The sequence below is a fragment of the Citrus clementina genome, unplaced genomic scaffold (assembly GCF_000493195.1).
Source record: "Citrus clementina cultivar Clemenules unplaced genomic scaffold, Citrus_clementina_v1.0 scaffold_3, whole genome shotgun sequence".
Lineage (NCBI taxonomy): Eukaryota > Viridiplantae > Streptophyta > Magnoliopsida > Sapindales > Rutaceae > Citrus > Citrus x clementina.
The window spans coordinates 32,474,237-32,494,224 of record NW_006262339.1 but is presented as its reverse complement, the minus strand read 5'-3'; the positions used below and the strand labels follow the sequence as shown (position 1 = coordinate 32,494,224).

The following is a 19,988-nucleotide window of genomic DNA, read 5'->3' as shown; positions in this document are numbered from 1 at the left end:
GAATGGACATAGGTCGTTCTTTGTAAAGAATGGACCTAGGTCGTTCTTATAGAGAACAGACTTGAGTTATTTTATATAGAATAATTTTATTGGGCCTATATTTTTTGTGGGTTTGGGCCTTTCATATTTTGGTCTAACAACTACTATCTAATGGATGAATGTTACATCAATTAAGACTTAAATTGAGATTTAGATGTTAGGATGCCTAACTCAAAGATTAATGCTACTTGTGCACTTGGTTAAAAACAAAAGATTGTTACTTGTACACGACGGGCACATAAATAAATTGAGAAACCTTCCCAGTTTCATCAGAGAAAATTTACATATTGAACTTAATTAAATACTGAATAATATTACACTTTATGATGGTCTCAGTCACTAAAGTCTCTGCAAGTTGAATTCATCAATGAAAATGGATGTTTTACAGGCGGCTCAATCCCAGGAAAATTGTGAAGGAAGTTAAGATTCGAGATGTGATTATTATTATTATTATTTTTCTTTTTCTCTTGGTAAATGGATGAGATTCAAATTGAGAAACGTGAAGGTCGGTTTGTAGAACTTCAAATAAAAAAAAATTATTGTTAAACGAAAAATATTCTGCATCAGCTGAGAATAGTTACAAAACTTTTAAATTAACTTTTAAATATGAGTTAGCTCTATAACAGACATTAAAACATTGAAGACAAAATCGGAAACACAAACCAATAGAGTAATGACATGGGTATATATTATGATCAAATAATTTGTCTTTTAATTATTTTTCAAAAACATTAATAAGTAATTAATTTTTGCTTGACCAAGTGGTTTCAAAGAGTTTAAGTTCATTAATTTGACTTGGTCCACTTACCTGCTACCTTTCTGGAGGGCGAAAAAAATTTAAAAAGCGAGGTTTGTACTTTAGTTAATTAATTTTTTTTCCACGTTGATGCGTGTATCCTTGTCGAGGTAATAATTAATAACAAGTTATAACTAGTCATGATCCAATTGGAAGGGAAAACTAATTTCCAAGAATATGCAATGATCGAATCAACTAGACCAAAAGCTCTAGACGACCTGGTATTATATTTTTTAATAAAATCGTTAACTGAAACTTGATGATCAAGTTAAATATTATCAAAACGGGTTGACTGACATAGGTCCATTCTTCACTTATCTGGTTATCTTTGAAGACTTAATTTTCTATACAAAGGATTTGTTGCAATTGTACATGTATCAACTTGTTTTCTTGCCTTATTGTTTTGTATTAATTTTTGTGAAAGCTAACAGAGCAGATCATAACAGCAACGGCAGTGGGAAGTCTCTTAGCAGGGGCCATTCTAGGTGTTGCGTTTCAAGAGATGACGGTGGCGATTAAAGAATCAAAGTCAAGGTGCAGCAACTTCAGAGACGCCCTAAACAGCCTTGAAAACACCATCAGCTTGTTAAGTCCTTCGATCAAAGAAATGGATAGGTTAAATCAAGAGCTGGAGGACTCTAATAAAAGAGAAGAGATCATTCGTTTGTTTCTTCAACAGCTGAAGAAAGGGGAAGCTCTGGTTTCAAAGTGCTCAAGCATCCGTCGCTGGAACTTGTACAAGAAGAGGAAATACGAAAAAAGGCTTCGGAATATGGAATCTTCTCTTCGTGAGCTTTCCGGAGTGCTCCAGGTTGGACAAGCGCTTGATACCCAGCGCCTTCAACGTATAGCTTTTGTTATGCCCAGCCAATGGGTTGCCGCAGCCTAGCTGTTGGGGCGTGTGAGTGCTGATATTTAAACAAAAAATAATAACAAATTAAATTATGACACTGTGGGTGTTAGAGAAAAAAATAATTAATTAATAGTATACCACTGCAAGGTATGATGGTTCATTATTTTCTTGGCTTTTTATCAGCCTTTAGTCTCTTTACATGTGGTTTTTTTTTAATTTCATCTATGTTTCTAAACAAAAATGTATATACTTAATTAGTAATTGTTTTTACCAATCATCTTTTCTAATCATCTATGAACTTTTTTTTTGATAGAAGTAACTTTTACTCCATTTAGAAGCCACATTACCTCACTACCAAATGGGCTTAAATTAAATCTCAGACGTGCATGCATTTCGTTAGTCGAATTCTCTGAAGATTATGCTATGACTATGAAAAATGTGGCGAGAAAGAGAGTTTACGGTTTACGGTTGATTCCAACGCAAGCAATGCATATGGAAAAAAAGTTTTTTATATTAAAAAATATCGATATAGATTTTTTCAATTTATTTTTTAAAAATTTAAACATACGCATACTGCATGGGACTTATGACATGCAACCTACCCCAGTCAACTCATTTGATAATATTTAACTTGATCGTTTGATCTGCAAGTTATATTGTCCTCTCAAATTATTAAATAAAAAAAATTGATCTGCAAGTTTCGATTAATTAACTATTAGCAATAACATCCATTCGTCTAGAACTCGGCATATTGATTTCATCATTGCATATTCTTAGAAATTAACCTTCTCTCCCAATTGAATCATGACTAGTTAGTAGTTAACTACTGCCACGCAACGACGTTGAAACCTGAAACCTTCAAAGAAAGAGTAGTAGGTAGAAAAGAACAAAAATGAGGACAAAAATGCTAAAAGATAATAAATAAATAAAAGACAAATCGTTACTTTAACCAATTGACTATGCGTACACATGTCATTACTCAATTGGATCATGTCCTCGATTTTCTCTCCATTTTTGCACATCCATTATCTTCAAGGTAAATATTTTATTGATAAAAATCAACACTATCATGTAATTTATAAAATGGTGAAATTTAAAATCATTATGACATACAAGTACGATAAGAATCAAGATCGTAATGTCACGTATATATGAAAAGAATATTTACAGTATCATGAAAGTGCACATCCGCTCAAAAATTCTGAGCGGATGTCTGTTTCTGTAAAGAGTTAAAAAGAACAAGTAGTCGAGCAATTAAATCCAATTGCAGCACTCAACCTGATACAACTTTGCCCGAGATTAATGACAAGTCTGCACTTGAAACAGAGGAAGAAGCCCAGCTGGTCGAGGAGCACATAAAAGGTCCAGCTCGTATGAGCAGGGCACCAACATACCTCAAAGATTACATTACCTAAGAAATATTCGAGAAGGCACAAAGAGAGTGGGAAAGATGGCAGCTGTGATTTTGTTATTTTGTTGTGACTATTTTTTTTAAAAATCATTACGTTGTTGGTTAGTTACACGTGTAATGTTGAGGGGTAAAAGATATATGTAGAGGGGAATACGTCATACAAAGGAATGGAACGGCAAATATTTCTTCTCTCTCCGTCTCTCCTGCTATCTCTGTTTCTCAATTAATTTCAATTCTTTTTACTTCTTTTTGCTGGAGTCAGCACTTGCTCGAAAAGCGTAAATCTATGATATAAACTCTGAGTTGCAGAGTTGTATCACAACCCGTCATCAATCAAGTAAATTACGGGGTCATTGCTTAATCTTTAATTTTTATTTCCCATTCCAGTATTAAAGATTAATTCTACTTGTATACTTGGTCAAAAGAGGAAAACAATTCTACTTGTACATGATGGCGAATTAAAAAAAAAATTGAAAATTGGTTCCCAATTCTCATCTGAGGAAAAATTACATGTTGGCTTTAATTAAATGTTGAATAATATTACTCTCTTTTTAGTGGTACCTCAATCTCGAAATCATTGCGATGCTTATTTAAAAAGTTTATAGTTAATTAACTTATTTATTATTATTATTACTATTATTATTGAATGTGTGGATTAGTACGCTTTATATATGGTGGTTTCAGATTTCAGCACCAAATTCTCTGCACGTGTGATTCATCAATGAAAATGGATATTCCACAGGCGGCTCAGTTCGAGGAAAATTGTGTGAGGGAAGTTATGATTCTATTCTTCTTCTTCTTCTTCTTCTTCTTCTTCTTCTTCTTCTTTTTGTAAAATGGATGAGATTCCAAATTGAAAATCTTGATGGTCAGTTTCTGGAATTTCAAACCAAAGAGATTAGTGTTGATAGGGAAAATATTCTACATTAACTGAGAATAGTTACAAAACTCTTGAGCTAATTATTAAGTATAAATTAGCCTAACGATAGACATACAAAAATGGAGACAAAATCAGGAATAAGAATCAATAGAGCAATAGTATGTACGCATAATATGATCAATTAGTTAAAGTAAATGATTTGTGTTTTAATTACTTTGAAAAGTATAGATAAGTAATTAACTTTTGCTAGTGGTTTTTAAGGAGTTCTAGTCGAATAATTTGGGCTTTGCCCGTACTCCTACATTCTCTCCCCCCCCCCCCCCCCCAACCCAAAAAAAAAAAGAAATGATTTGTCTTTTAGTTTTTTTTTTTCCCCCCTCACGTCAATGCGTAGATGCTTGTGGAGGTAATAACTAGTCATGATCTAATTGGGAGGGAAGATTAATTCCAGAATATGCAATGACCAAGTCAATAGATCGAGCTCTAGACGACCCCATATATATATATATATATATATATATAATGAATGAAATAAGATGATCATTATAATTAAAAAAATTTATATAAACTAATGTGACATTATATAATTGGGAGCGATGATATCCCCACTCCACATTTTTTTGTAAATCCACCCCATTTTAAAAATATAATTATAAAAGTGGCACTTTTTTAAAAAATTTTCAAATCGAGAAGAATTTTGGAGAATTAATTAATTAAATTTATCTTAATTCACTTTTTTTGTGACTTAGATTTTTTTAGCATATTTGACTACAAAGATTGCTTTAACATAAGTTTAAATTGACTATTTTACCTTTATAAAGTAAAATTATCAAGAATTTACTTTAACTTCAATATTTTTCTAATTTGTGCCAAACTCATTGTTTCTACTACTACTTTATTAGTATGATTATTATTATTTAATTAAATTAACATAGTACATTTATAGCACAATTCTCATATAAATTATTAGATTGTCAAATTTATGTCATTTACACGTAAAGGTAGTGAAATAATAATTACGTTTCATTTAAAAATATTAGATTATAAGTCACAAAATTAAATACCCAAATTATTAGATACAATAACTCATGATTTATGAGGGTAATTTTTATCTTTTTATATCATAATAATAAAATAGTAAATTAAAATTTATGATCAAAGATGGTCAAAGAACCTAAGAAAAAAATTAATAGAAAGATTTAATTGATTAACTATGCAAAACTTTTATTAATTTGTATTTTTTAGGAATATTGTGAACTTATTGTAATTGTTTTCTAGAAGTGGGGAGGATTTATAAAAATAGTGGGATGGAAATATCCCCATCCTCTAATTGATTGAACCACAAAAATAAGAGTAAAAATAAATCACTTGAAAAAAATTTATTAATACCCCTTATTTATTCTAATTTTCATATAATAATATAGTTTTTATTTTATTTTCATGCATGTCCCAAATCCTAGGGGTGTTCAGAATCCAATCCGATCCACTCAATCCGTTTGATCTATAGAAATCTTATCCGTAAAAATTCAATCCGTGGATTAGTGGATTGAATTGGATTGAAAATTTCAAAATCCGTAGTCAGTGGATTGGATATAGATTTACTTCTGTAAATCCGTAAAAATCCATGAATCAGCAAAAAGAATAAAAAAATATTATTTAATAAAAAATTAAACTTGTAAATATGGCATTAGTACTTACTAATAAATAAATAAGTTAAAATATAGTTATATAACACCGTATTATATCTTATCTGATAATAATATAAAATAAAAAATAATTAAATATACATGTATAGCTTCCTAAGCAATTCATTTCATGTATTGATCTAAACATTGAGATTTTTTTCTTTTCAGTGTGCTATATTTTGAAACTTTAAATGTATTTCCTAACTTTATTTAAACAATTAATTAATTTAATTTTTTTTAATTTTTGATAGGATACAATCTAATAACCCCCTTAATACCTATATATCTAATAGGATTTACATCAAACATCACACAATATTTGATACAAATTGGTTATGTATGTATTTATAATTCTCAAATGCGGATGTCCTCGCATGAATTTTCGTGTGGATATGCACTTTCACGGTTTTTGTAGAATATTTATGATGTTGTAAAACTTTTTGCGAGAACATGCAAGTACCTATCCACATGAAATTTATCGCAAACATCTGCATCTAAGAAGCTATATATGTGTGTGTGCGCGCATGTGTGTAAATAATATAATATATTAACATTAGAAAACAAAATAATGATAGAGGCACATACAGTTTTGCACAAATCGATGTGGTATGAAGAGATTGACAAAAGTATTATAACAATTATTTTTTCAGTTATACGGACCCATGATGGTTTTATGTAACCAATCCCATATATGTCTACTAAAATATTACACATTTACATGTTCATCCTTAAAAAATTTATAAGAGAGAGAGAGAGAAATTTTATTTTAATTGGTAGCATGTAAGTTTTTATCTATTAGTAGTAATTTTTTTTTTCAATTAGCATCAATTTAGATTTTTATCAAGGTAGTAACATTAAGTTTAGATTTTTTAATTTTATTTAGCATAATTAAAAGTGTTGGAATTATGAAGCTCAAATCTGGTCTCAGGGATGTGTATGACACGTCGTTTGTTTGTCAGCAAGGATAAACGATATGTCAAGCATTTGAGTTCAGAACAACTAATTGATATAAAAGTTATGTCGGCTGGAGTCATTAGTAATGCATGTGATGCGTCACGTGTTTCACTAATCCAAACGGCAGCCAACTCTGCGTTTTAATCAATAGATTACATGTGCGTTTGACAAGTGTCCCAAAGCTAATTCAAGAATTGGTTTTTTACCGTTAGCTCACGCGGGAAGCAGTTGGAGGTCCTCTTGGCTGGAAACCCAGGAGCGTGAACTGGTTTCTTGGGGTTCTTTCAGATTGGTTAGAGTGGAGTATAAAAGACCATAGGATCTGTTGTTAAGAGTATCTGTTCATTTACATGTTTTCTCCAGATTTGTAACTTGTTCTTTGAAATCAGTGAAAGGGTTGCTTCGTTTTCCACAGTGGATGTAGGCAAGAAATTGGCCGAACCACTATAATCCTTGGTGGAAAGTGTGTGATCTGATTTTCTTTGATTGTGTGATTGATTTCCAGTGGTTATTCTTGTTTCTTGTCAAAACTTAGTTTAGTGATTAATTCCAGAACAAGATCAAGTTTCATAGAGTGGGTCTTGGGGGTTCCAAATTGGTCTTGGTGATTGGTTTGGTTTCAACAAAAAATGTATTCTTACAATTTTTGTAGACGTCAAAAAGATCATATTTTAATGGGTTGTGTTATAGGGTTCCGATTGATACAATACAATTATCTCTTTCATAATCATATTATTAAGAACTTGAGCGCTAACTCAACATGGAAAAAATCAATTCGTGTTGACTCGGATCCAGCCTATTAAATAATCGCATCAATACGATCCAGACTCATTTATTCGAATCATATTCGTGTCGGGTAAATGGGTCATGTCAAATTTTGCTAGCTCTAACTTCAATACTAGATTAACTAGGCAGTTGCCTAAGACCCGAAATTTTAAAAATCCCTCAAGTTTGAGCATTTATTTATTAATACACTAATTACTAATCATTATTCTTTACAATTTCATAGATTTGTTTAAGTTATGTTTATAGGAAATCCAAATTTTAGACATCTCCCTATTATTACTCTCATTCATAATTATCTAAAAGAATTTTAATTTCAGTACAAATTCTATATTTGATAATCTAAGATTTATTGTTAAAAAATTAATATTTGATAATCTTCACAATATAATTAATTATTTTAACTGTTAATTTCTTTTTTTGTTTAATCTTTCCAAGGAAAAAATTTAAATGCTTCACTTTCCAGAAGAAACAAATACTCTATTAAAATTATTTACCTTAGAATTGACTCTTTGTATTCTTCAAACTCTAATGAAAACCTTAAAATGAATATATTTTCAATCAACAATAATCTCAATTAAAAAATTTCTTGCTCCTTTTTTCTAGAAAGAAAATGATTCTCTATGAAATCTATTTCCATCATCTAATCATCATATTCATCTCAACTAGTCAATTTTTAAGGTGTTATCATTCTAGTTATACAATTTAAAATTATTGTTATTTTTTACGAATTTTTTTTATTAATGTAGAGCTTGAATATATTATGAACTATTTTATATTTATTTGACGGTTGATGTTATTGAATGTATGAAGGCATAAAAAAAATACTCACCTAAGATCATGAATCCTTGGAGCCGGCCCTGTCTGATGGTATAACTAAGAGTAACCTTGATTTATTAGCTTGTTGTGGGATTTTAAGGGGCCTTGATGGTGGTTTTTATTGGGTTGAATGCTGCTTTACTGAGTGATGTGACTAGAGATGGCAAATAAATCTGGATCTAACCCGATCCGTAAAGATTTAAATTTGGAAAAATCTTGATTCACATAATAATTAATGTGGATTTAGATGTAAAAATTTAGGACCCATAAAAATCTGATGCACTTGTATTGGAAAGACCGAATATTCGGTCCGCATATTTTTTTAAAATAAATTAAATAAAAAATAAAATTTATATAAGAAAACACAAACTCTAAGCTAAAAATGCATTACACATATATATTGTAATACACCCCAAGTACCCATAAATATTATTTTAGAATATTTTAGATTTGTTTAGTATTGGATGATTATTTTTTTAAAAAAATAGTAAAATATGAGTAATTTTACATATAAATATTTTTAATGTGTGAACCTAGATACCCGTAATTAGGGGTGAGCAAATACGGGCTTGGATCAACCCGATTGAATTTTAGATTATTATGTCTTATTTATTATTTCTAAATCTTGAAAATTGTATCAACTTTTGTGACTATGTCCCTGATTGTGATTATCTTATACAACTTTTGCTATAGTTTTTAATTTTATATTCCGGGACCTTCGTGAATTAGAAGACATAACAATCTTCGAATACCTCGATGTGTCAAAAAGGAATGCATTTGCAACGTAAGATATATATGATCATCACGATCTTCAATTCAATAAAGCAAGTTACTAGCACTTTAAACTTGCAAAACTATCAGGATTTCCTATTATTGCTTGGCTCATTATGTTAATCGTTTTGCTTATTTTCAGATCAAATGATTCTATGTTCTAGGAACACTACTAATGGCACTTTGTTAAATAAATGCCTGGTTTTACAATATTAATCTACCTGCATGTGAGTACACTAAATAATTAACCAAAATGGATTGAAAACTAAAGATGGTGAATTGAAAACTAAAGCACAGAGGACAACGATCAAAATAAGAGAGTTGAAACGAGCCATTAATGTAGGTTAATTTGGAACAAATTTAGATATATACTATAATTTTGAGGATGAGTTTAAGTTAACAAATTGGTAAATGGGATAGTGAGTATCAGTAGTACTATGTGTGTGTGTGTGTGTGTGTTAAGAAAGCACACACATGCAGCATAGTCAACAAAGCAGAGGGTTACAGTGGTTACAAAGCAAGGGATTGCTGCAGCTATTGCATACCATTACAAGTTGATGATATGAGCTACCAGCTAGCACCTGGTAGTTACGTGACTACTTGTGCACATGATAGTCAGCTTAATTAGTTATAATTTTTTGCAATTAGGTGAAGTTAGTTATAGTAATTAGCTAAAGCTCAACACTGTATATAAACAGTTCATGTGTACATATTTTTCGTAAGTTTCTAATGAATGTGAAAAAAGCTTCCAGATTCAGTTTTTATTTTCTTTAATTTTTATTAATTTTCTCAGTTTCCAAACACTCAAATTGATCTTTTCGACTTGGTATCAGTGCCAATAATGCCCATTATGAATCTTGCATCTTCTTCTAATCAAGTTCCTAATGCTGCAACTAACTCAACAAATGTTTCATTTACCTTTAACACACTTGTTAAGCTAGATAAATTAAATTATTTGATCTGGCGATCACAGGTTCTTGCATCAATTCGTGGTAACAAACTAAAAAAGCTCATTGATGAAATAATTAATCCTCCTCATTTTCACATCACTCAAGGAATTGGTGTTAATGCTAGATCTGTGGAGAATCTAGATTATGTAACATGGAGATCATAGGATCGGGTGTTGCTCGGTTGGTAGCTCTCTTTAATGAATGAAGGCATCATTAGTCTTGTGTTCAATCTGGAAACATCACTTGAAGTATGAAAAGTTGTTGAGGTTCAATTTGGATCACAATCAAAATCCAGACTCCCGCATCTGAGGTACATGATGAATTTACTAAGAACGATGATTTGAAAATAACTGACTATTTCTCAAAATGAAAACTATAGCTGATAATATGGCTGCGGCAAGAAGTGCAATGAGTAATGATGATTTGATTTTGCATATACTCTCTGGCTTAGGACCAGATTATAACTCAGTAACTACTTACATTACTAGACAAGTAGGTGCTGGCAAAATGAATATTAATGATACTTATGCATTGCTTTTTGACTCAAGAAGCTAGAATTGAACAAAAAGCTCAAAAGCTTGCTAATATGAATGTGAAGCAGAATTTTGAAACTAATTTTGCATGGAATAGAGGACCTAAGAAAGGAAATGAAAGTGCTGGTAGTTATGGCTATACCTTTGGTTATGGTAATAATGGAAACTTTGGCAATAATGGATATAAAAGAGGATATACGAGCTCTGGTTTTACTAGTAATGCTTTTAGATCCAATCCTCAATTTAGAGGTTTTCAAGGAGATAACAAAAAATGAGTAGGAAATTGAAACACCAAGGCTATTAGTGTAGATTTAACAATGGAAGAGCACCCAGAAACTCTAAATCTCAACGGAATTCCTCTAAGCCAACCTGTCAAATCTGCATGAGAATAGGATATACAGTAAACATTTGCTGGAAATTGGAAGAGTTTATTGCTTCTGGATCCTACAGGCCACCTCCAAACAGAAATCCAAGAGCTGCATACTTGGTTGATATGGAAGGTCCTTCTTATGCCAACTGGTACCTTAATAGTGGGGCTAATCAACATCTTACAAATAATAAGAACAATATGCAAATCACATACTCTTTTGCAAGTACATCCAAACTTATCATTGGTAATGGAATTGGCCTGAATATCACACACAGATTGGGAATGCTACTCTTAGGGTGCATGGTTCATTAAATTCCACCACTACACTTAAACTAAATAATATACTATTAGTTCCACAAATAACCAAAAATCTTATAAGTATATCTCAATTAATCAAAGATAATGACATTGTTGTTGAATTTACTAATAAGTTCTGTTTTGTGAAAGACAGGGTGAAGAATTTGATCATACTACAGGGCAAGGCTGAAAAAGGTCTATACAGATTGCTATTGATCTCCTCTAATAAGAATGTCTCTGAGTCTTCTACTCAAAATCTTGTTATTAATGTTAAATCAATTGTCTTAAATGTGTCTATCATTCCTCTTTCAATGATTTCAGCTATCATTTCTGATTCCAATAATAAAACAATAGCATTTACTGATAATGTAAACTTTAAATGTTTGTTAAGTGCATCTATTTTACATCAAAGACTAGGGCATCCAAACTCTAGAGTACTAAATCATGTAATTCAATCATGTTCTTCCTTTAAAAACATAACTGGAAATAAAGCTTGTGATTCATGTGATGCTTGTGAATCATGTGATGCTTGTAAACTTGGCAAAATGCACAAACTGCATTTTCCAGTTACTGAAACTAAAACAAAGCATCCTTTAGAAATTCTTCATACAGACCTATAGGGACCAACTCTTATACTTTCAACACAAGGATACAGATACTATGTAAGCTTTGTTGATGATCTCACTAGGTTCTCATGGTTCTTTCCTTTAAAAACTAAGGATGAAACATTACAAGTCTTCAAAATCTTGAAAACTTAAATTGCAAAACAACTAAAAAGGCCTATTAAGTGTCTTCATTTTAATTGGGGGGGAGAGTTCAAACCTTTTGTCAATTATCTTCATGAAAAAGGAATTCAATTTAAACATTGATGTCTTTATACTCATAACCAAAATGGTCTAATGGAGAGAAAACATAGGCACATCACATAACTAGGTCTTACTTTACTTGCACATGCCAATTTACCTCTTAAATTATGGTAGATTCTTTTCACACAGCTACTTATATTATCAATGGATTACCAACTCCCACATTGTCTATGAAAATTCTTTATGAGTCTATCTTTCATCTTAAACTAGATTATACCTTCCTTAGGACCTTTTTTTGTTCACGAGCCTAGCAAACTCATTGAGGTGAGGGGTCAGGTACTCTGGTTGGTCTTCCGGCAATCGATGTTTGGGTCTTGCTGGTGGGGGGAGCAGCAGGACCAGCGTCGCTCGCAGTTCCACTAGTTTCACCAACCGTAGGAGGAGGAGGTGGCAATGCCTTCAAAGGGGAAGTTTTCTCTATAGCATTGACTCACTTTCCAGGGGGAGCCTCCTTGCTGAGACCTCCTTTAGCAACATTACGACGAGGATGTTTTCTACTCAAAGCCCCAATCACAATATCCTTCATAGCGTAAGCGTCGGATACCAAGCGAGATTCAACCAAGTTGCGAGTAGACAGCAGGTCTCTCCACGGGCAAGAATTCGCCAATGCAGTCTCGACTCGCTTATGTAATTCAAGTTTAAGGCCGTAATGTACACCCCAAGAACTTGCAGCATGAGCAGAGACCATGTTAGAAACAATGAAGTCACTAGGACAGATGGGGTGCAATACATCTAAAGCGAGCAGGTAACTTGGAACTGTGAAATGGGAGGGGACATGAACGTTCCGACCATTAGTCTGTGCCATTTAACCCTAGGGATCCCCAACGAAAAAGAATTTCTTTTTCCAATTCCCACCACCACCACCTGTTGGGAGGTCAGTTATAGGTTTTCTATCTTGGTACTCGACATGAAAAAATACCAACAACATCCTTAGGGCTGCTTTTTAGCTGATACAGGTGTTTGACGTCGTCAACTGTTAGCTCACTCTGACCACACCTGTCCCATAGAACGAACAGACCAAAAAGTACTCTCCATCCATTTTGGTTAAGTTGATCAGGAGCTAAATGTAATCCACTAAGCATTTTGATGAAATAAGGCTGCAATGGAATCCTCATCCCCAATTTAAAGCTTTCTAAAACAAAGTAACGAACCCTTTAAGAGGTCGGCTGTGAGTATTTTTTTTCCCCGGAATTCTAAGGTCTATACCACTAGGGATCTTGTAAATGGTTCGAAGCTCCTCAAGGTCATCTACTGTGGTTAAACAGGTCATGAGGTCAATAGGGTAATGTTCGGCCAGAGTTCTACCACTTAATTTCCTCTTTTTCTGTGGTCGTGCTATTTCTGGTGAGGATGCTTCACCAGACTCTTCGCTTGGGTGTCCACTTATGGTTTCCTCTAAGCCAAAAGATCCTTCGTCGTTACTATTGCTAGGCGAGGTGGTTACTTCAGGGGACATCCTCATAGCACTATTCTTAACACTAGAGGGTCTTACCGGCTCTAAGGAGATCCTGGGGTTGAAAGCGGGCTCTGTGAGCAGATCAGGCAAGAAATCTAGTTCATCATCATCAATCTCAATTACATTTTCTTTGCCTTTTGACATTTCGTAAACTATATCCAGAACAATACAACCAAATGCCACTCAACCCAAGAGAAAATGACAATTATCCAAGACTGAAAAAGAGGAAATAATACCTGAAGTAGTGGCACGCCAGAACAGAGGTAAGAAAAGTGGCTTCAACTTCGGTAGAGGAAGATCGCTTGGTCACCGGAGGATGAAAAGAAGACTAAAAAAGGAAATTTTCTTTTGATGGTTAGGGTTCTCAAGTAACGCGGAAACCTTTAGTTTATTAGCATTTAATGGCACGCACTCCGAAGGTTTCATAACCGTCAATTTGAAATTTAAACGAACGGATGGATTCCTTCCACATTACCCGCGTTTAATTACAACGCGACTCTTCAGGGAAACAACTGTTAGCAGCTAAAAAAGGGAGTGAATGTAGAAAGTGAGCAGTTCCTCCTCTCAACATCAAAAAGTCGTAATATACCCCGAGCAAGCCAGGACTACTGAGTTTCTAGTATTGATCCATTGTATTACCAATACCAGAAACTGAGGGACTGATGTTTGGGGGTATATTATGATGTGACCTGTCATACCCTAAACGAGGATTTATCTTTCTTGTAATTGAGGAGCAATATGACTTCCGAGAGCAGGCATCCGGGAACAAGAGTTTTCTACTTGTTTCCGAGGATGCCCTTTGCTAGGCGCCGAGAACATTTCCTGTTGAGGGTCGAAGTCAGCAGATCCAGTCTACGGCAGTTAACAGGATGTGCACTACTATCCGAGAATCCAGGCACGAAGTCCACTTAGCCGCAACCATAACATTCAAGCATCCACTTCCAGGGACTCAAGTAAAGTGGCGAACGTGAGTCATGGGGGGTCAAATTCTCAGAAAGGCTATAAAAGCGGCAAACAAAAAAGGTAAAAGGGTTGGTTACAAAAAACACTAAAAATTAACTGAAAAGAAAATCCAGCGGGTGTTCTTATTGAAAACTCGAGAGAATCCAGACAGATTACAGTACCTTAGAAATAGTGATAGAGCCACAAGATTAGTGACAAGGATTTTCCACAGTAAACCCCGATTGCTGACTTGAGCATCAGAGGGTTTACGCGGGAAAATCACTGGCGTGCTCTGACTGGTTTTTTTGTGTGCAGGAGCTTAAAGAGAAAATGCAGTAAACCTTTTGGTCTGATACAACTAGAAGGAGCAGCGCGAAATCATTCCCTATCAACCACAAATTCAACTGTTGAAGAGGAATCCTGGTCGTGCATGAGTAGACCTGAAATCTCGTATGAACAATATGTATAAGAATAGTTGTCCAGAGCTCGATCTATTGACTCGATCATTGCATATTCTGGAATTAATCTTCCCTCCCAATTGGATCATGACTAGTTATTACCTCCACAAGTATCTACGCATCGATGTGAGGAAAATAAAATTAACTAAAAGACAAATAATTTATTTTGGGAAAAAGGACAAACACACCCCCAACGTTTAGGTAAAGGGATAAAAAACCCCTTAACATTTTAAAAAAGACATTTACATCCTAATTTATTATAATTTTACCATTATACTCTTCTAGCATATAAAAAAAATTATTAAATTATCCAATTTGTCTATATATTGTTAATAAAATTGCCTAAACATTTATATCCAAATTCAATTGAGTGTTTTTTTATTACAAATTTTAATATCTAATTCGGAACGATTCTATCCAAACTTAGCGTTTTTTAGTTAAGAATTCTAATCTCAATTCCACTATCTATATATTGTAATTGAGTTACGTTGAAATTTTTATAATTATTTTTTAATTATATAGGGAAATTATCAATTGTAGACCCTATAGTTACTCTGTTATAAAAAATACTACAGTACTTTAAGGGTATATCAATTGTCCATCCTAAATTGACAAAAGCTATCTGCCGACCACCAAACCGTTAGCTGCCGTTTGACAGTTAACGGAATTATAGTGAATTAACAATTTTATCCTTGAAACTTAAATTAAAGTAAAAGAAAATTATCACTTGTATACCCTTAAATTCTTTTATTATCACTTGTATCATATGAAAAAACCAAATTATCCCTCTGGCGTCATCCTATTTAAACGGCAAATAATAGTTTGGTGGACGGCATATACATTCTGTCAACTTAGGGTGGACGATTGATACACCCTCAAAGTGTTGTAGTATTTTTGATAACAGAGCAACTATAGAATATACGAATGATAATTTCCCAATTATATATGAACCTTAATATCAAATTATAAAATTTTATTAAAAAATCTACGATTAAAAAATAATGAAGATATATTTACATATAGAGTTAATGGATGTATTGAATTAAGTGAAGAGGCATTCTAGTATTAACTACTTAGATTTACATATTAGAATTTTAATAAGAACACATTGTTAAGCTCTAACAATTTATTAGAAAAAAATATCTATAGTTAATTTTTCCTAATATCTCAATATTTCTAATATTTTAAAATATATCTCAACATTACTAATATTTTAAAATATTAAAATTTGATGAAGATGGGATGATTATACTCTTATATTTAAAAAATTCAATATAAGAAAATCAAGAAATTGTTTTTGAAGTATAAGAAAATCAAGAATTTGTTTTTCAAAAATCAAGATTCTGTGGGTATAAGAAAATCAAGATTATGCGACGACAAATTTTTCAAAAGAAAATTATTATCCTAACTGCGCATAAGGAAAATGTCATATTTGTGACATAGAGTCCCTCAAACTTTGTGATCGACGAATAAAAATTTAAAACATAAGACTAAACAATCGGTCAAAAATAATTAACTGCGTTTTCAAATGTCCGCAGCCCTATCTAACAAAACTACATGAATAAAGCAAAACCCACGTCTCCCTTCAGGCTCGCCTCTCTTCTTCGCCTCCAAAAAGACCCGAAACTCGCTCTGCAACTCTTCAAAAACCCTAATCCTAACCCCAATAACACTGAAGCCCAACCATTAAAACCCTTTCGCTACAATCTCCTTCACTATGACCTTATCATCACCAAGCTTGGCCGAGCCAAGATGTTTGACGAAGTGCAGCAAATCCTTCACCAACTCAAGCACGACACTCGCGTCGTTCCCGAGGAAATAATTTTCTGCAATGTTATCAGCTTTTATGGACGTGCGCGATTACTCGAACACGCACTCCAAGTGTTTGATGAAATGTCGAGTTTTAATGTTCAAAGGACGGTCAAATCTTTCAACACGTTGTTGAATGCAATGTTAACGTGCGGAAAGCTTGATAGAATGACGGATTTGTTTCAAATTATGGAGAAATATGTTAGCCCAGATGCTTGTAGTTATAATATATTGATGCACGGTTGCGTTGTAAGTCGGAGATTAGAGGACGCGTGGAAGGTGTTTGATGAAATGCTTAAAAGAAGATTGCAGCCAACACTGGTGACATTTGGGACGTTAATTTATGGTCTTTGTTTGGAGTTGAGGGTAGATGAGGCATTAAAGTTGAAGGAGGATATGATGAGAGTGTATAATGTGAAGCCTGATGCACAAGTCTTTGCGTCATTGATAAAAGGGCTTTGTGCGGTTGGTGAGTTGAGTTTGGCACTTGGGTTTAAAGAAGAGATGGTGAGAAATAAGATTGAAATGGATGCTGGTATTTATTCTACATTGATCAACGCGCTTTTTAAGGCGGGAAGGAAGAATGAAGTTCCTGGGATTTTAAAGGAAATGAAGGAGCGTGGGTGCAAACCGAATTCTGTGACATATAATGCATTGATCAGTGGGTTTTGTAAAGAGAAGGATTTTGAAGCAGCTTTTACAATTTTGGATGAAATGGGGCATAAAGGGTGTAAGGCAAATCCTATTAGTTATAATGTAATACTTGGGGGGCTTTGTAAGGACGGAAAATGCAATGAAGCAAAAGACTTGTTTGAGGATATGCCTAGACAGGGCTGCAATCCGGATGTTGTGTCCTATAGGATACTTTTTGATGGGCTATGCGATGGGATGCAGTTTGGGGAAGCTGCTTTAATTTTGGATGAGATGATTTTTAAGGGTTTTGTACCTCGTTCTGCTCGTATACATTCATTTGTTGGTCAGCTGTGTGAGATAGGGAATGTGGAGGTTCTGTGGTCAGTTTTGAGTACCCTGATTAAGGGGAACGTTTTGATTTTGATACATGGAGAACTGTGATTTCTAAGATGTGCAAGGATGACATGCTCTTGAATGCATCTCAACTTGTTGAATCCTTGATTAGGCCCTAAATTTGAGACTCTGGTAACCAATAATAGAGAGTTTGCAAGTGCGAACACATCTCCTAGTTGCTAGACGTGAATCTTTCTATCTGTCTACATGTTCAACAATCACTGTGTTCATGTCCGTAGTTGTTTTGGTCTGCACAGGTTTTAGCTCACCGGCCTTGCCTCCATATTCTTATTCAAACATTAACATTATTAGCTTCAGTCTGAGAGCAACGGCAGTTGTGGATGGTTTGTGCAGTAATTTTGCAGTTCTGGATGGTTTGTGCAGTAATTTTCATGGGTGATCTTCATTTTGGCCTATCATGTCAGTCAGATGTTTCATAATGCTCAAAAACATTATGAACGATTCTCAGGTACGTGTAAGAGCTTAGCCAGCGTAGATTTGGCCAGCTCATTGATTATCTTGTCTTTTAGTATAACCCAGAACTTTATATAATTTCGTCTTTTGTGAGACCTTCTTCTGATAATCTATATGTAATTTGAAAATCTCCCCCGATAAGGCCATCTAGCTCGACGCAGCCAAGAACTTAATTATTTGTGGGCCCCAGGAAAAAAAAATCCGAGATCAGATAAGAGATCATTGATCACATTGAAAAAAAAATACATTATTTAATTAAGGGTTCATTAGGAAATCAAACAAAGCTGACTTGAGAGAGGTACACATGTACGTATCTCTTTATTACATCAAAACTAACTGATAATGACAATAATTAGAACGAGAAACATGTATAAATGGCAAGATTATTCAAACAAGCTACACATTTAGAACTTGGCCTCAAGATCTTTCACCACATCTGCGTCCAACTGGAATGCCTTGGAAAGAAAATCAGGATTGATTGGAGGATTGGCTCCGAAGACCGAGTTTGCAATGGTAATGACACCAGGATTCTGGCTGCTTAGAGCGGCGATGGCAACTGCATTTGTTTTTCCAATGTTGAACTGGAAGTGAATCAAACCAATTGGAAACACGAAAGCATCTCCCTTTTTCAGAACTTTTGCAATGAGTGTGTTGTTTAGCTGGTTTGATGTCACAAAACCAACATAAAGTGTTCCTTCCAAAACCGTCAGGATTTCAGTGGCACGAGGGTGAGTGTGAGGAGGGTTTTGGCCATAGGGTGCATAGTCAATACGGACTGCTGATATTCCGAGAGTGTTGAGTCCTGGAATTTGGTCAACATTTGCATTTTTTACACTGAAGCCAAGTCGGTTTGCTGTGTTTCCAGGCTTGTCTAGCCCTGATAAGAAGAAATCTCCTGGCCTGGCAAGCTTGGGGTCCTTGCAGAACTTCCCGTTGACAAAGACTGCGTCCAAGAATTCAGAATATTAATTAGTAAGGTGAATTTGAGACCAACGTACACGTATACATAAACAAGTTTAAAAGATTTTTTAGGACAGAGAAAATTAAAGTGTAAAAAATATACCTGCGTTCTTGGGCTCATCAATGGCTACACAGATATCCTGAAGAGGACTAGGGTCAAAGGCAGAGGCCAATGAAGAAGCCAAAATCAAGAGAGCAAAACCTGTAAGAAATTGAACATTTCTCATTGTGTTTAATTAGCTAGCTAGCTTTGGGATCTCACTCTGTTTAATCTCTGAACTTATTCTTATTGGCTTAGTGCGAGGTGAGAAATGTTGCAAGGTTAGCAACCCTATTTATAGATGAGGATTTATTGAACCGGTCTTGTTTTCCCTGCTCGGAGCAGATCGATGAAGGCTTGCCAAGTCTTCAATTGTTCATCTGTGACTCTGTAAAAACTGAGGAAACTTGTCATCTCAGTACATTTTCTTCTTCATTTGCTTACGTCAACACATTGTTTTTGAAATACTGAGTCATGACAATCTATTTGTATATTATTATATTATCTAAAAATTTCATTGACAAACTCCAACTTCCAGAATAGTGAATGTTCGTTTTGATTCTTTACTGTTTTTTATTATGTTTTAAGCAGGTGCGCAAATATTTTTAAGGCTGGGCCCTAAAAATTGAAATTTTCAGAACTACTCACTTTTTGTAGTTACATAGTGTGTGCCGTTGTAACTGATATGTCGCTAATCGTTTTTTATAATGTGTTGGATATTAATTGAATTTTATTTTATTTTATTTTATCTTTATCAAACAGGAATCTAAACTTATTAATTATTATAGTGCATTATTTATTATATTTTTAAATTTT

The 19,988-nt window shown here is 33.8% G+C and overlaps 4 protein-coding genes and 1 non-coding gene across 5 annotated transcripts; 3 read left to right on the top strand and 2 right to left on the bottom strand.

Moving 5' to 3' along the window:
* The first annotated feature begins 975 nt into the window (after positions 1-975).
* LOC112099882 (probable disease resistance protein At5g66910) lies at positions 976-1,724 on the top strand. The gene is made up of 2 exons (XM_024187386.1): positions 976-1,056; positions 1,260-1,724. Exons 1-2 carry the CDS (start codon positions 976-978, stop codon positions 1,722-1,724), a joined length of 546 nt encoding a protein of 181 aa, XP_024043154.1.
* Positions 1,725-10,346: 8,622 nt separating this feature from the next.
* LOC112100584 lies at positions 10,347-10,485 on the top strand. Its single transcript, XR_002906952.1, has one exon. It is a non-coding gene; the product is annotated as a small nucleolar RNA Z247 (small nucleolar RNA).
* Positions 10,486-12,437: 1,952 nt separating this feature from the next.
* On the bottom strand, positions 12,438-13,607 carry LOC112099881. Its single transcript, XM_024187385.1, has 3 exons — positions 13,159-13,607; positions 12,927-13,003; positions 12,438-12,763 (listed from the first exon to the last, which is right to left on the bottom strand). Exons 1-3 carry the CDS (start codon positions 13,605-13,607, stop codon positions 12,438-12,440), a joined length of 852 nt encoding a protein of 283 aa, XP_024043153.1.
* Positions 13,608-16,359: 2,752 nt separating this feature from the next.
* Positions 16,360-17,966, top strand: LOC18046516 (putative pentatricopeptide repeat-containing protein At1g53330). The gene has a single exon (XM_006442382.2). The coding sequence runs from the start codon at positions 16,421-16,423 to the stop codon at positions 17,744-17,746; it is 1,326 nt and encodes a 441-aa protein (XP_006442445.1). The 5' UTR covers positions 16,360-16,420; the 3' UTR covers positions 17,747-17,966.
* Positions 17,967-18,491: 525 nt separating this feature from the next.
* LOC18046515 (germin-like protein subfamily 1 member 17) lies at positions 18,492-19,422 on the bottom strand. Its single transcript, XM_006442381.2, has 2 exons — positions 19,236-19,422; positions 18,492-19,115 (listed from the first exon to the last, which is right to left on the bottom strand). The coding sequence occupies exons 1-2, from the start codon at positions 19,357-19,359 to the stop codon at positions 18,577-18,579; spliced, it is 663 nt and encodes a 220-aa protein (XP_006442444.1). The 5' UTR covers positions 19,360-19,422; the 3' UTR covers positions 18,492-18,576.
* Positions 19,423-19,988: the final 566 nt, after the last annotated feature.

Bases quoted from the DNA above. Each gene is read 5' to 3' on its own strand.
- LOC112099881 (XM_024187385.1), bottom strand. From the start codon at position 13,607: ATGTCAAAAGGCAAAGAAAATGTAATTGAGATTGATGATGATGAACTA. The intron at 13,004-13,158 runs GTTCGTTACTTT...TCTATGGGACAG, and splicing joins CACAGCCGACCTCTTAAAGG to GTGTGGTCAGAGTGAGCTAA. The intron at 12,764-12,926 runs GTATTTTTTCAT...CCCATTTCACAG, and splicing joins CAGCCCTAAGGATGTTGTTG to TTCCAAGTTACCTGCTCGCT.
- LOC18046516 (XM_006442382.2), top strand. From the start codon at position 16,421: ATGAATAAAGCAAAACCCACGTCTCCCTTCAGGCTCGCCTCTCTTCTT.
- LOC112099882 (XM_024187386.1), top strand. From the start codon at position 976: ATGATCCAATTGGAAGGGAAAACTAATTTCCAAGAATATGCAATGATC. The intron at 1,057-1,259 runs GTATTATATTTT...TTTTTGTGAAAG, and splicing joins CAAAAGCTCTAGACGACCTG to CTAACAGAGCAGATCATAAC.
- LOC18046515 (XM_006442381.2), bottom strand. From the start codon at position 19,359: ATGAGAAATGTTCAATTTCTTACAGGTTTTGCTCTCTTGATTTTGGCT. The intron at 19,116-19,235 runs GTATATTTTTTA...TCTTGGACGCAG, and splicing joins TGATGAGCCCAAGAACGCAG to TCTTTGTCAACGGGAAGTTC.